The sequence below is a fragment of the Phoxinus phoxinus genome (genome assembly GCF_949152265.1).
Source record: "Phoxinus phoxinus genome assembly, chromosome: 4".
NCBI classification, from domain to species: domain Eukaryota; kingdom Metazoa; phylum Chordata; class Actinopteri; order Cypriniformes; family Leuciscidae; genus Phoxinus; species Phoxinus phoxinus.
Genome location: NC_136879.1, coordinates 8,868,966 through 8,884,577, shown reverse-complemented (window position 1 = coordinate 8,884,577; position 15,612 = coordinate 8,868,966). Strand labels below are relative to the sequence as shown.

The 15,612-nt window shown below is 37.1% G+C and overlaps 1 protein-coding gene across 2 annotated transcripts in view; it reads left to right on the top strand.

The window, feature by feature from the left end:
• The window catches only part of axl (AXL receptor tyrosine kinase), a 47,719-nt gene that overhangs the window by 8,168 nt on the left and 23,939 nt on the right, over window positions 1-15,612 (top strand). For both annotated transcript variants that reach the window (XR_013797139.1, XM_079609388.1), the window contains exons 5-7: window positions 5,803-5,883; window positions 6,391-6,506; window positions 10,384-10,567. Coding sequence is in view for 1 of the 2 variants with exons in the window: in XM_079609388.1 (XP_079465514.1) it covers window positions 5,803-5,883; window positions 6,391-6,506; window positions 10,384-10,567 (381 nt within the window). In the remaining variant the exon portion in view is untranslated. The remainder of the gene's footprint in view (window positions 1-5,802; window positions 5,884-6,390; window positions 6,507-10,383; window positions 10,568-15,612) is intronic.

The following is a 15,612-nucleotide window of genomic DNA, read 5'->3' as shown; positions in this document are numbered from 1 at the left end:
TAGAACCAATCAGAGCAACGGAGTAAGTGACGTATGTTGAGCGGCGCATAGTTGTCAACAGAACTCAACCGTCTCCTCTGGTGTTTGTTCCGGTTCTGGTATTACATGTTGATAATAATAAATAAAAAAAACAGAACTCAACAGCACGCACGCTGGAAGAAGTAGAAGAAGATGAGTGTGAATGATCTTTGGCGGCGTTGTAAAAAGAATTTAAGGATACACGGAGGGTTTTCATTGGGCCCCATCTTCTAAGTGACCATCGGGGCCAGCTGATAGATTAAACTTTTGCCAAATCCCGTAGGAAGGACGGCAAAAACATATTTCCCATCGGCAAATACCTTGATCGCGGCTCTCTGTTCCTCTTTTAAAATGAATACGCTGTCAATATCGTCTATAACAGACGCGATAGCGGAATCTACACAACTCAATTCTCCAGCGGCAGCCTTGAACTCAACCCCTTTGATGACGTGAATGATTACGTTACCGTTGCTCATCTGTCCATCATCGTATAAAGCCCGCCATGACAATTTGATTGGTCCGAACTATTTTTTGAACTTCCCGACCTTAACATTTTGTGGGCGGGGCTAAGTTCAGCTGGTATCCAGGCTTGCATTGCGTTACAATTGCGTTACTTTTTCTCATCTGGGCTGGGCTTGATTGTATGTTTTTAATGGCAAAAAAACAACACAAGCCTCAGGCTGAATGAAACGCAGATTCACTCCTGTGCAGTAGAGGGCGCAGCTCAAACAAACCTTTAGCTGTGCTGCCATTCTGGATTGTAGAAGAATATTACACAGGAAAAGTTCAACAATTATACTTCAGTAAAAAACACAACAAAAAAAGCACATGTAATGTTTATCTAAAGTCATTATTGCTTATTTAAAAGGTTGAATTGGATCATCAAAGGACAGCTGCAGAGACATTGGTTAATAAAAGTAGGATAACATGTATTTGTGTAATTTAACATTTAATTATTGCAGGTTTGCGTCATATTCTGAGTTTGCATTTCACTGATTTCACAGAGAGTTTTTGTGTGCAGTGAGATGAGTAAATGCTCACATTAATCTAGAACTACATAAACATCATGTTCACACAGTGCACAAAACGCCTCTGCACTTCTCTCAACATGGGGACAGGACAGTCAATAAATGGGAAAACAAAGTGACTTGAATTGCTTATTTGAAAAAGTAACAGATATTTTGTTATGTACAATTAAAAATAATTAGTTTATCTGATTAAAAAAGTTATCTGATTACTTAACTCAAATGACTTGTAATGCGTTTCCCCAACACTAGCCAGTGCTGTCTTAAATAGACTTTGCGCTTTATGTTATAATGAGATTTTGGCATTGGCAGAACTTGTGTAATCCGCCTATGGATTTTAGCCAAAAGTAACTCTGTAAAACTGTAAAAGATACGGTAACACCATACATTATAATTATCTGCTGCTATTATTAGTGGTGTTTGCCAATGTTATAAACACTACCCTTACGTAACAAAAATATATGGGAACATTTTGTGTTAAAAACTAAAAAATTGAGTTAAAAAACTACTGTCAGGATTTACTAAAGACAAGCAGGGAAAATGCAGCTGACCTTATTGCATATGTATTTGTAGGAGTTTCCCTTTCAGACACAATTTATAGGAGGAGAGTGTTTCATGAACCATTACTACGGTTTGCGCTCGTCAATGTACTGGTGTTTGCGCCATTATTTACAGCCCCAAACAAGCTTGTCTTAATCCAGATGCTAACTGGTGGATCGTGTTGGTCATTACGGAAATGATCCGGCTGTGTCTGTGTTTGATTCGTGTGTCGTCAGTAGATCACACGCAGAACTTTCCTCTCCCATCAGCACTTTTTTGGAATTGCGCTCTCACGCTAATCTGCCCTGTTTAGTAAATCTGGCTCTAAGTATTAAACTTTGGTGCGTAACCCATCCTGTAGTGTGTGCTGATGGTGAAACAGAAACAATTCCCCTAGACTTGACGGAGATACCCAAGCCAAATCTAGATACCTGAGGCCTGAGGAATAAACTGTTTAGACTAATATTACAAGTTAGCCATCTATTTTTTCTTTAAGACATTGTTTCTTAAAGACCAGTCTCGCGCAGGCACACACACACACACACACACACACACACACACACACACACACACACACACACACACACACACACATACTTTGTAGCAGGCTGTAGTCTGGCTGTTTTCCAAATGGGAATCATCCTTTGAGACGCTGGCCTTTGGTTACTGGTGAAAGAGCAGCAGGAGATGAGAGGAAGGCCGGACAGGAAGAAAGAGTGCAGGGGAAAAAAAGAGGAGAAGGAGGAGGAAGAAGAGGAGGAGGCCTTTGAAAACCTGCCACAGCAGAGCGCCACATACAGCCTGTGTTGTTGTTACAGCTGTACTGAGCTGAAGAGAGAGAGAGAGAGAGAGAGAGGAAGGGAGAGAGAGAGAGAGAGAGAGAGAGAGAGAGAGAGAGAGAGAGAGAGAGAGAGAGAGAGAGAGAGAGAGAGAGAGAGAGAGAGAGAGAGAGAGAGAGAGAGAGAGAGAGGGAGGGAGGGAGGGAGGGAGGGAGGCTTTGACTCATCATGGATAACTGACCATAAGTTGTGCATTCACATCTTTGGAATGAAACACTTACTTCTGCTTGCACACACACACACACAAACACACACACACACACACACACACTGACTCACGCTCATTCAAGAATTTCATAAACTAAAATGGCGGTTCTTTCCGTCCATAACATTCCTTCTGTCAGTGCAACAGCACAATCCTCACAGAGAGAACATTAAACACTTCGTAAAGCATTCAGTGCTGTTTGCTACGGCGAGCAGCATTATTATTACCATATACTTACGGTCAGGGTTTGATAAAGCAATAGTAAGTAGGCTATTACATTTTGAGAAGGTGTGTACATTTTCAGGCTATTAGGATTTCTGCCTAACAGATAATAAAACAAGAACAAAAATCTGCTGATAGTCTTACAGAACACCGTAATAAACACACATAGCCCACAATACTTTGGCAGTAAAGTATAGCTGCAAAATTAGCTGCATGCTTCCTAAATGTGATAATTTTGTCTTTTAGTGGAAAGTATTGTGGGAAAGTGTATTATAATGCAATGACATTCTTCCAGGTTTGTGTGATATGGCAAAAACATGGTTATTAGTTGAGTGACTAATGCGTTTGACTTTTAAAGTAAGTCTTGTTTTCCTTCAATCTGTGCTGATGAAAACAGATTGTGTTTTGGGGAAGGAAACAGAATGAGGTAGAACTAGATGTGTCTTGTGCTGATCTCTCTCTCTCTCTCTCACACACACACACACACGCACACATACACACACTGATCTTGTCCATCAGAATTTGAACCGGTGACCCTTGATATTGAACCTCTGTGGCCTTTCATCAATGGACACATAGTGTTCCTGAATGACACACATAAGCGTTATTTTCCCTGAAAGTGCGAAGAATGCTGTGTGTGAGAAAGAGAGCTTTCATTTGAGATGTTTCTGTGAATGTCAGCATGTGCAGTGTGTGTGTGTGTGTGTGTGTGTGTGTGTGTGTGTGTGTGTGTGTGTGTGTGTGTGTGTGTGTGTGTGTGTGTGTGTGCGCGTGCGCTCTCCTCAGTGTTTTCCTTAAAGCAGAAGTAGCTCTTTTCAAATCAGCTCTTTTTAATTTCCCAAATGAATGCATTTTTAACCTACAAACACACTCTGAAACTCAACCACAACCACAACCCAACACAACTTTGGGTAACACTTTTTTAGATAATCTACTGACTATAAACATTGGAAGCATTGGAAAGAAAGCTTGTATGTCTTTTAAATTGTGTTTGTTGTTTGTTAATTTATGTTGTATGTTTATATGGACCCATGGGTCTGAAATAATAATATAAGTAATGTTGCAACTACTTGTCAACTAACTCTCCTTAGTATTAGTAGAGTATTAGTAGAGCAATAATAGATTATTAGTAGAGCAATAGTAGATTATTAGTAGAGTATTAGCAGAGCAATAGTAGAGTATTTATAGAGTATTAGTAGAGCAATAGTTGAGTATTTATAGAGTATTAGTAGAGCAATAGTAGAGTATGTATAGAGTATTAGTAGAGCAATAGTAGAGTATTAGTAGAGTATTTATAGAGTATTAGTAGAGTAATAGTAGAGCAATAGTAGAGTATTTATAGAGTATAAGTAGAGTATTAGTAGAGCAATAGTAGAGTATTTATAGAGTAATAGTAGAGTATTAGTAGAGCAATAGTAGAGTATTTATAGAGTATTAGTAGAGCTATAGTAGAGTATTAGTAGAGTATTTATAGAGTATTAGTAGAGTATTTATAGAGTATTAGTAGAGTATTAGCAGAGTATTTATAGAGTAATAGTAGAGTATTTATAGAGTAATAGCAGAGTAATAGTAGAGTATTTATAGAGTAATAGCAGAGTAATAGTAGAGTATTTATAGAGTAATCGTAGAGTATTTATAGAGTAATAGCAGAGTAATAGTAGAGTATTAGCAGAGTATTTATAGAGTAATAGTAGAGTATTTATAGAGTTATAGTAGAGTAATAGTAGAGTATTAGCAGAGTATTTATAGAGTAATAGTAGAGTATTTATAGAGTAATAGTAGAGTATTAGTAGAGTATTTATAGAGTAATAGTAGAGTATTTATAGAGTAATAGTAGAGTATTAGCAGAGTATTTATAGAGTATTAGTAGAGTATTAGCAGAGTATTTATAGAGTAATAGTAGAGTATTAGCAGAGTATTTATAGAGTAATAGCAGAGTAATAGTAGAGTATTAGCAGAGTATTTATAGAGTAATAGTAGAGTATTCGTAGAGTATTAGCAGAGTATTTATAGAGTAATAGCAGAGTAATAGTAGAGTATTAGCAGAGTATTTATAGAGTAATAGTAGAGTATTCGTAGAGTAATAGTAGAGTATTAGTAGAGTATTTATAGAGTAATAGTAGAGTATTTATAGAGTAATAGTAGAGTATTAGCAGAGTATTTATAGAGTATTAGTAGAGTATTAGCAGAGTATTTATAGAGTAATAGCAGAGTAATAGTAGAGTATTAGCAGAGTATTTATAGAGTAATAGTAGAGTATTCGTAGAGTATTAGCAGAGTATTTATAGAGTAATAGCAGAGTAATAGTAGAGTATTAGCAGAGTATTTATAGAGTAATAGTAGAGTATTCGTAGAGTATTAGCAGAGTATTTATAGAGTAATAGTAGAGTATTCGTAGAGTATTAGCAGAGTATTTATAGAGTAATAGCAGAGTAATAGTAGAGTATTAGCAGAGTATTTATAGAGTAATAGTAGAGTATTAGCAGAGTATTTATAGAGTAATAGTAGAGTATTAGTAGAGTATTAGCAGAGTATTTATAGAGTAATAGCAGAGTATTCGTAGAGTATTTATAGAGTAGTAGTAGAGTATTGGTTGACTGCATAATATCTGCTAAAGGTTTATTTTGACGCTCCCAACAGACATTATACTGACTATAAGTAACTTTGCAACTGCATGTCAACTTATTCTACTAACCCAAACCTAACAGTCTACTAATACTCAACTAATACTCTACTAACAGTCTACTAATACTCAACTAATACTCTACTAACAGTCTACTAATACTCAACTAATACTCTACTAACAGTCTACTAATACTCAACTAATACTCTACAGAAAGATAGTTAGTTGACATGTAGGTACAACATTACTTATAATCAACAGAAAATGAAGTGTAACCCAACAGTTTTTTAGACTCATCGTTCTCCACCATGTTGTTTGACTCTTCAACAGGTCTGAATAAAAGCAGCTCGTTCTCCTGTGAGGCGCACAACCGTAAAGGTGTGGCATCGTCCGGCACGGGCGCTGTGACGGGTGAGTGGGACGTCCTGAAGCGAGGGTGCTTCTGTGTGCTTAGGCCCTGTTTTTACCTGCCATTCAGGAGTGGTCAGCCAAGACAATGTGGACAATGCCTCTCTCACCGCATGAGACACATTTGATTCCAGTAATAGTTCATGCTGATGTTGAGGACGAGTCGGAAGAGAGGGACATTATTAATGATACGACTCCTCAAGGTTGTCTTGTATACAAACAACTCACTGTGAACAAACAACCAGCGTTATGTAAAATTATGCAGAATTGTGATGAATGACGTGATGTGAAAGTCACAAGAATCCCGATATGACTGTGTTTAGACGGAGGCTGCGTTGCAAAACATCAGACCTGTGTCTGACCGGATCAGAATCGAGAAGTTCAGGTTGCTTGTGCTTGATCTGAGTCACATATGAGCAAAACGTCATATTTTGCATGCAGTCTGAATGTAGAGAAAATGTGCAAATGCAAATTTATCTGAGCAATTCTATCTTTGACCTTTCTGTCTAGTCCTTCCTTCCCAGCCCCATGACATTAAAGCCGAAGATATCAGTAATTCCAGTGTCCGTCTGTCTTGGCACATGGGCTTTGGAGGAATCTATCCCATCAGCCTCTGCATTGTTCAGGTACCTTCAAAAACTTTCTTTCAATAGATGAGTGAGTGTGTGTTTGTTTGTTTCAAACTGTTGTGTCGTTTGACTTTGACAAGCCTGTGATGCATCTGTTTTGTTCCACAAATGTGAGTCAGAAACCTTGTACACACACACACACACACACACACACACACACACACACTGCTTAATCACGCTGTGGACTGGAGGATCACATTTCACACTTTAAAAGAGGCTCACTTTTGAGGCCCAGTTCCCCCTGTGTTCTGGGGCCCTGGTAGGACGTGTGTGTGTGTGTGTGTGTGTGTGTGTGTGTGTGTGTGTGTGTGTGTGTGTCATACACTCCCCTTGGCCCGAGCACCACCCCGAAGTGCCTGGTTCTAATAAAAGCCGGCTCTTGTGTCTGAGCCTTCGCCCCTCCTCTGGTTCCCCAAATCTACAGAACCGAACTGAGACGAAACACACTGACCTGAGGAAACTCAAGGATAATAAAAAAGAAATGAGGAACAATGGAAAAGCCAGAAAAGTTTAACATAGCTCAACTGACGCAATACAGATTTAATTATTTGTGTATGAACGTCCATATGCCAGTGTGAAGTAAGTCATTGCTGAACTAATAGGAGTGTCGCAATATATCGCAATACAAAAATGCAACAATATGTGTTGTGGATAGTGACAACATGTATTATGGATAGTTCACCCAAAATAAAAAATACTGTGTGAGAAAACAATTCAAGTTTACAGAGTTTTAGTGTCAGTACTACATTAATCTACTATATATAATGTAATAAGTGGCCTACATTATTTTAAATACATCTAGTCAGTGAAAGAGTGTAAGCATATTCATCTAAAGTGTTTTCAGCTTCAGGATCATGAATATTGTTCTTCTGGTGTCTCTGTTGTGCTGTGCTTTGGGTTTCCAGCACCAAGTGCAACACTTCATTTACACACACAATGTAATATCAAATTTTGCATTTTAACCAACAGCGCAGTTTTGTTAACCTTTTACAGTATCATATGTCTTGGAGTATCGCAATAATATCATATCGTGAGTTGAGTATGGATTTGTGACATGAGGGTATCATTACAGCCCTATTAACTAAACATACTTTTGCCATATAATATTTAAAAAAAATCAAAGACAAACAAGAAGGTGCATGATAATACATTTGGCCACAGTAAAATTTATGTAATTCATAAAGCTCAATCAATAGAGGAAACAATTTTTGTCCATCTGTGAACCTTTCCAATAAAATTAACACATTTAAGAAACATAAGCATATAGAGATATCACTCCGCTCAAATACAGAAATATGGCGGGTCATTGTGAACGATGGTTAATCTGACCACCGTAGGGGAATTCACCAGCCGTGTGAGTCAGTAACCAGCAGCGCTCTCTTCATTCTGGTTATTGACTCGCTCTGAATCACTGAGTCGTGACTCACGTGTGACTCCTCACTGCAAAATGAAGATAATCAGGAAGAACAACCTCTGCATTGAGCTGTGAGTGTCATGACACATCTCCTCTCTCGTGCCGCAGCACTGATCCAGTCACGGCTCTTTCATTCACCAGAGCAGGATACGCTACGATACACATTATAAATCAGGACCTCTCATTTGGTCAAGCTTATGTTCTCTCTTTGGTAGCCACACGTTTGAAACTTGTTTTCATGTGAGATTTTTAACACTGCCTTTCTATTAAAAATAGAAACAAGGAGACACATGTTGTATATACATGCATTTTTAGATTTATATATTGATGAGTGTGTGTGTGTTTGTGTGTGTGTGTGTGTGTGTGTGCGCGCGCTTGTGTGTGTGTGCGCGCTTGTGCGTGCATGCGTGCATGACATATTTAATCAGTATATCGATAGTAATAATATTAATTATACTGTATAATTATCGACAATTTTAATAATTAAGATTTTTTTAACTGTGAAAATATTTTCATTTGATCTAAATTATCGCACTGCAATAATGGTGCCCTGCAATACAATAATGAACAAGCTACTCTGACAATTATACATCATTTGCTTTTCATTTTACATTAATGAGAATTGGGAACCAAGATTTGCTTATGTCTCCCGAATGATGTGCAAATAACCGTAATATAATTTTCTTTGTGCAAAATATTATGCAACATATAATAACATTTCTATGCAACATATATAAACATTTATTTATTTTTAAAATGTAATTTCTTGACAGTGCCCGTGAGATTCACACATTGTATTTGTTGTTTTATGATGTGTGTCTGGTTAGCATGGAATTCCTGTAATCATTTTTAGTCATGCCAACAAAGCTGTTGTTCGTTTATAAAGCCCCGCTCGCTCTCTCCTCTGTGACTCCTGCGGCGAGACGGGTTTGGGGCAGTGTAACTCCAGGTAGGTGGATGGTTACGAGGAAGTTTGATGTTCTGAGGCTTTGCATCGGCAGCGTGTTTCTCCTGCTGACTGAGGTGTTTTCATGTGTCCTGCTGTGCCAGCAGTGTGTGTGTGTGTGTGTGTGTGTGTGTGTGTGTGTGTGTGTGTGTGTGTGTGTGTGATTACTAGGAGTGAGCCAAGACCCGCTCAGGAAGATGGCTGCATGATGATGTGTAATGCTAAAGGGCTCTTATTCATGAAGTCTTGATTTAGTTTTTGGGGTGTACTAGAATATGTTTTCATGCTTGATTGTTACCTTTATATATATATATATATATATATATATATATATATATATATATATATATATATATATATATATATATATATATATATATTGTTATAAAGATACAGCAACATAAAATCAAAACTAATGAATGTATGTTACACATGCACTGGAAAATGATTAGGTTTACACGTGTACCAACAAGGAACATGACATGTTTACACAGAACAAACATATTTAATCAAATATATGTAATGGTGAAACTCTTTATTTATTTACACTGACACTAGCACAGGAACCCGGGGAAAGGAGAAGTGATAGGGGTCGCTTCTTCTTTGCCCGAAACAGAAAGTGAATGTCACACATTTCCCTCAAGTAATATGTGGCTGTTCCCTGTGTGTGTCCACACACCAATGTGGAAAAAGTTACTAAAAGTCACTTCTTCTTGCCTCATTTAAAAAATAAAACAATAACAATAATTTTCCATTGTTGCAGGATGTCCATTCAGCACACTAACCACGTGAGAGATAGATTTGTTGTGGGAATCAAACGGATTTTGCGAAAAACGAAAGTGTTTGATCATTAAAAAAATATATATTTGTTTTTTACAAACAAACATTTATTGCATTTTGGTGTTGGGCAAAGTTTTTATGTTTAATAACATTTTTTCAAGTGGCACTGTTAGCCCGGACAAGTTGAATCTACTTAAAAAATGTGAGCAAACTGGTTGCCCTAAAATAATTAAGTAATCTTAACTTAAGAAATTCAAGTTAATTTAACTTAAAATGTATTTTAATATCAATTACTTTGCAGTTATTACTTATAGTATATTTAAGTTCAATTTAAGTAAAATTACTCAATTCTAATTTGTTCAATTTAATTAATAATATTGCTTGTAATCTGTTGCCTGTTGATTAGATATAGCGGATTCATTGTACGTTTATTTGCTTTTTTTCTTAATTTTCTAGTTTAACAAATTAAAAATAAATCAATTGACAAAAATCTAACTTACTTAAACTTAAATATACTATGTGTAATAACTGCAAAGTAGTTGATATAACAATACATTTTAAGTTAAATTAACTTGAATTTCTTAAATTAAGATTACTAAATTATTTTAGGACAACCAGTTTGCTCACATTTTTTAAGTAGATTCAACTTGTCCGGGCTAACAGTGAGATGGCACTAGGAAATGATAAGAAACCACTAACAAATCGTCTAATTGTTGAAATCCAATACCTTTCAGGGCAAAGCTTCTGGCGAAGACTCTGGTCAGCTGATCTACAACCAGAAGGTCAGCGCGCCAGACACCAGCCGTCTGATCTCAGATCTGCAAGCGTTCAGCCAGTATGAGTTCAGGATGGCCTGCCAGAGCAGTCAGGGGGTCTCTAACTGGACGGCATGGCTTCCCATCAGCACCAGCGAAGGAGGTAAGAGAGGAAGAACAGGCCGTGCTCGTGTGCAGATGTTACAGTGTTACTGTGCAGTCTCCTGCTGGAGTCAGTAGAGCTGAAGTGTGTTTACAGTAGCTAGATGTGTGAGGTCTGTGTCCGCTAAACACTGTTTGACATGGAAACGGTCAGGACGGGAAGAGCAGGGACTGAGAGAGACAGACACGACTGAAGATGGACTTTAGGGATGAGCCCCATGGAATCCATCAGGAAAACACGTAGGAATGAGTAAAATGCCGGGCCCTAATGTGCACTTGGTCCTGAAGAGATGTGTGTGTGTGTGAATGTGCACTGTGAGGTTCATCTCCAGGTTCTGATGTGTGTTTTCTGCTCTGGCTCTGTAACTGTGCTCGGGCTGTAGTCAGTTTTTCCATGCCAGATTATAGTTGAAGGAGTGTTTGTAGAAGAGAGAGCGAGGTGGGCATGTGGCTGTTGGGTACTTTCCATAAATTGGCATTATGAAATGTTTCTTTGAAACAAACGGCTGAGAGTGCAGCTTTTAAACACACACACACAAATAAATGGAGACATGGGCCTTATTTATAAAATGTTGCATAGAAACCATCCTACATTTACATCTACATCTTACGATCATTTCTCAAATGTGCGTTCGTGTGATTCGGAGAATGAACGTACGCACAAAAAACATTTGTACGCCTCTCTTCCGGATGTGAAATCTGTCATTTGCAAATGATTTATAAAAATTGAGCAGTTTCAGATTGCCTAATTAATGTCATTAACATATAAAATAGCAGCAGTCAACATCCAAACCCTTTACTTGAGAACGGCGAGAATTGCTTACATTTCCGAACATCAAGTATGTCAGCTTGGACCCTGACACGGCACTAAGCCCTTTTATTAATGATGAAAGATGGCATGAGTTTTAGTTCAGATACGCTTTATAAATGAGCACAGGTGAAAAAAAAGTATACTTTAGTGCACTAAAAATATATTTAAGTAAAAGAAAGTACAATTGTAGTACGTTCATATTTTTTGTGCTAAAATCAACTGTAAAAATAATATATTATAAATACACTAATCAAAAGTATATTTTTACTTAAGTAGTACTTAAGTGTAATTAATAAAGTATACTAAATACCATTGATATTTTAAATGTATTTTTAGTGCATAAAAATAAAATATACTTTTGAATAAATAGACAGAAGAGTTTTTTTAGTGTATTTTTTACAAGTACATTTTTAACACATTAAAAATAGTTCATTGTTAGTGTACTTTTACATAGCTATCAAAGTACACTTAAAATAAACTATTTTAAATGTGTTAAAATTTACTTGTAAGAAATACACTAAAAAAACTCTTCTGTCTATTTTTTCAAAAGTATATTTTATTTTTATGCACTAAAAATGAATTTTAAAAATAAGGTTTTTAGTATATTTTATTAATTACACTTAAGTACTATTTAAGTAAAAATATACTTTTAATTAGTGTATTTATAATATATTATTTTTACAGTTGTTTTTAGCACACAAAAAAATAAATACAAATTACTTTCTTGTAATTAAGTGTTTTTTTAGTGCACTCAAGTTCACTTTATTTTCACCTGGTGAAAATACTTTAGTACTTAAGTGTAATTAAGAAAGTATACTAAATACCATTGATATTTTAAATTGTTTAAAGGTGTATTTAAAAATTTTTTAAAGATGGGTTCTATTGCTCTAAGTAGGGGGGATTATAGCTGAATAATATTTTAAAATCATGTTTAAGTTCATCTTAAGTCTGTATAAAAATAGCAAAGTTGATATATTCGTATATTTTAAATAATTTATAAGTGTATTTAAAAATGTATTAAATTAAAGCTGAAATAGTATGTTAAAAGCATATTTAAGTTCATCTTCAATGTGTCCCAAAAAAGCACAATTTAGTACACTAAGATGATCTTAAGTTTATATTAAGCAGTACTTAAGATAAGCTTTTAGTATATTAAGTGCAAAATAAGTGGGTCGAAAATAGAGCACTTTAAGTACATTATGGAAGTGTATTCCTTCAAGCTCCTGGAAAACACTATTCCTCACGGATTGCTCTTTCATTTATTCAATTCCTTTATTTAAAAGAGATGTGTGTGTGTTAGAATACTTTTCATATCCCAGCTTAAAACGAAGAGACAACGATAAATAGCCATTGGTAGGTTGGTTCTTTCATAAAATGTACACAGCTGGACTTTTTAGCTCTAGCACAACATTGATCTGTGTGTTGGATCATCCCAACATCAGCTCAGCAGTGTGTCTTTGAGGCGGAGCTATCGGTTTGCCTGACCAATAGCAGGAAGCCTGTTTGAAAACAGTCATACTTCTGGCAGAATCATTTGGTGGATACATTTGAGAGCTATGAAATGAATGTGGAGAGCATAGTTCAAGGACTTTTTTTTCCAAGGAATTTGATGAGAAATGTTCACATTCGTATATCTGACTTTTGATCATAGACTTGGGGAATCTGAGGACAGTCCGAGATATTGCTGAAGTCTCTTCTGAAGCTCTAGAAGAGACACATGGGATGTTGTTCGCTGGAAAGCAGGAAAGGCTCAATTATCTTTCAATATAATATCCTTAATACACCGGGATACTGAGAGTACTCTGGGCTCGAAGACAACCCCCCGGAGAGCATGCCAAATAACCACACTCCTTTACTTTAGTGTGTGTTTCCAAATACACATCATATGTTTAGTTGTGAATAGGTAACGCATAGTAAAATGTAACATGATGTTTTCACACATTCGTGTGCTGTTGTACTGGAAATCAGGTGTCCATAGGAACGAGGCTGCGGTTCATAACCGTGATTACACAAACTTACAGTTCATCCAAAATGTGTCCACTTATACTTGTTCTGTAGCAATGAACATATTTCCAGAAGGAGTCGAAGCGTCAAGCTTGTGAGTGGAGCGACAGCAATTGTCCATCACTGCTCAATAATCACTCCGGTCCAACTGCACTCCGGGTTTTCCAGCGCTTGCTCCAACACACAATGTACTCTTGGCTCCGCGTCCACTCACATCTGCTCTAGAACACCGCGCACGAGGAGTGTGAGGCAAACACTGGCACATTTCATACAATATATGGACGTAAAATGGGTTTGTAATGCCATCTCATGTTGGTCTTAGTTGTGATTTTCTTTTCCCTGTCTTCTGCTTAACCATATTTACTTTTATTCCACTTGTATAATGTACGTCAGCGCTGTGTCAGTATGTGGGACGATGGAGGAGAGAAGGAAGTGTTTCAGTTTTTCCAGGAGAGGGTTTTGGTCGTGGATGGCTGTACTGGGGTGTGTGTGTGTTTATATGCGTGTGTGTTTTTGGTTATTAGTGTGTTTAGGGTGGTGGACTCGAAGAACCTCTTCGTTTTCAAATGCCTTTTTGTTTTGCTGTCCCCCTGTTCTGCTTTTCTCAATCTTTCTCCCCACAAGAAAAATCACAAACTAGATGCGGGTTGTGTGTTGATATACCACGTGTATTACCAGAATGTGTCATACCGTATACTGCAGTATACATATTAGCACAGCAGACCCATAAGAGCTCTGTTATTTTTAATATTTTCTGATATTTTTTCCCATCCATTGAAAGTCCACACAACCAAAATCTTCAAGCTTCAAATAGTTTGTAAAAACACAGTGAAACTAATCCCTATGAATGGAGCGGTTTTGTCCAAGTCTTTTGAAGGGACGTGAACAGATTTAATTTACGCTTTTATTCATATATAAACATTGACACATGAGTTCTGCCGATCAACTGATCACAAGTGTGCAATGTATGAGAGAAAAATATGAACTCAAATATTTCAGATTCTAACAAGACTAAATGATCTGAGATGCTACATTGATTTTATAACTCTGTGTGTCAACAAATATTTCATTCGTGTCTATTTGAATTTTTCTATTTTGATAACCCCCCCTCAAAAAAAAAACATTTTAAAGAAAACATCTTAGACAAAGTTAATACTTAACTGAGAACAATACCATCTCACTTGAGCTGCAAAAAAGAGCAAACTCGGAGCAATATTTATTTTAATCTCTTGCTCTACTAATCCTACAAATTCTCTTCAAGAAAGAATTTCCTGCTTTCCCAAACACGCTACATTGGTTTCTGTCCCTCCCCCGTTTCATGTAGCGGCCCCTGTCTCATCTGCCCTGACCTCTCATGACCTTTGATTTATTCTTGCCCAAAAAAAACCCAACAAGGAATGAAATACAGACATGCACACACTGTGGGAAAAGTGAATGGGGCAGAGGAATGCTGTGATGGATAGGACAGGAAAAAGAGGAGGGGGTTTGTGAAGAAGAAAAAACATACTCTTTGCTAGTTTCCCAGAGTCCCACATTGCCCAAGGGATGAGAGAGAGAGAGAGAGAGAGGAGAGAGAGAGAGAGAGAGAGAGAGAGAGAGAGAGAGAGAGAGAGAGAGAGAGAGAGAGAGAGAGAGAGAGAGAGAGAGAGAAAACAAAGCTGATCGCTGATATCCCAACGAAATTGGTTTGGCACTTTCTATTTGAACGGATTAACTTAAACCTGTGAGCTGAACTTACATAACCATAATCACATCTGCTCGTCTCCACCAGTGCTGGAGGAGCTATACACACTATAAACGTATACAAGTTTTAAAGAACCAGTTATTTACATTTATGCATTTGGCAGACGCTATTATCCAAAGCGACTTACATTGCATTTCAAGGTACTTGAATTCCCTGTGTTTCTTGCACACACGTGTTTAAATACGGCATTAACAATAGTTGTTCAGTTCAGTTCAGTATATAACACTGTATATCATTTTTTTGTGAATGCGATTGTCTCTACCTGCTTTTTTGGGGAGTTAATTTGGTTGTAGAATGTGGCTGTCCCCCCCGTGAATCACTGAAGTGTGTGTGTACAGAACAGGTTTAAGCAGTTAAAGGTTAATTGGCAGCTGAATTTTGCTGTGGTGTGTGTACGTGGTGTATTTCCTATAAACACAGCCCTGTCTGCGTGAGAGAACAGTCAAAGGAAAACTTTCTGAAAGCACATTTTACACCGTGTGCAACC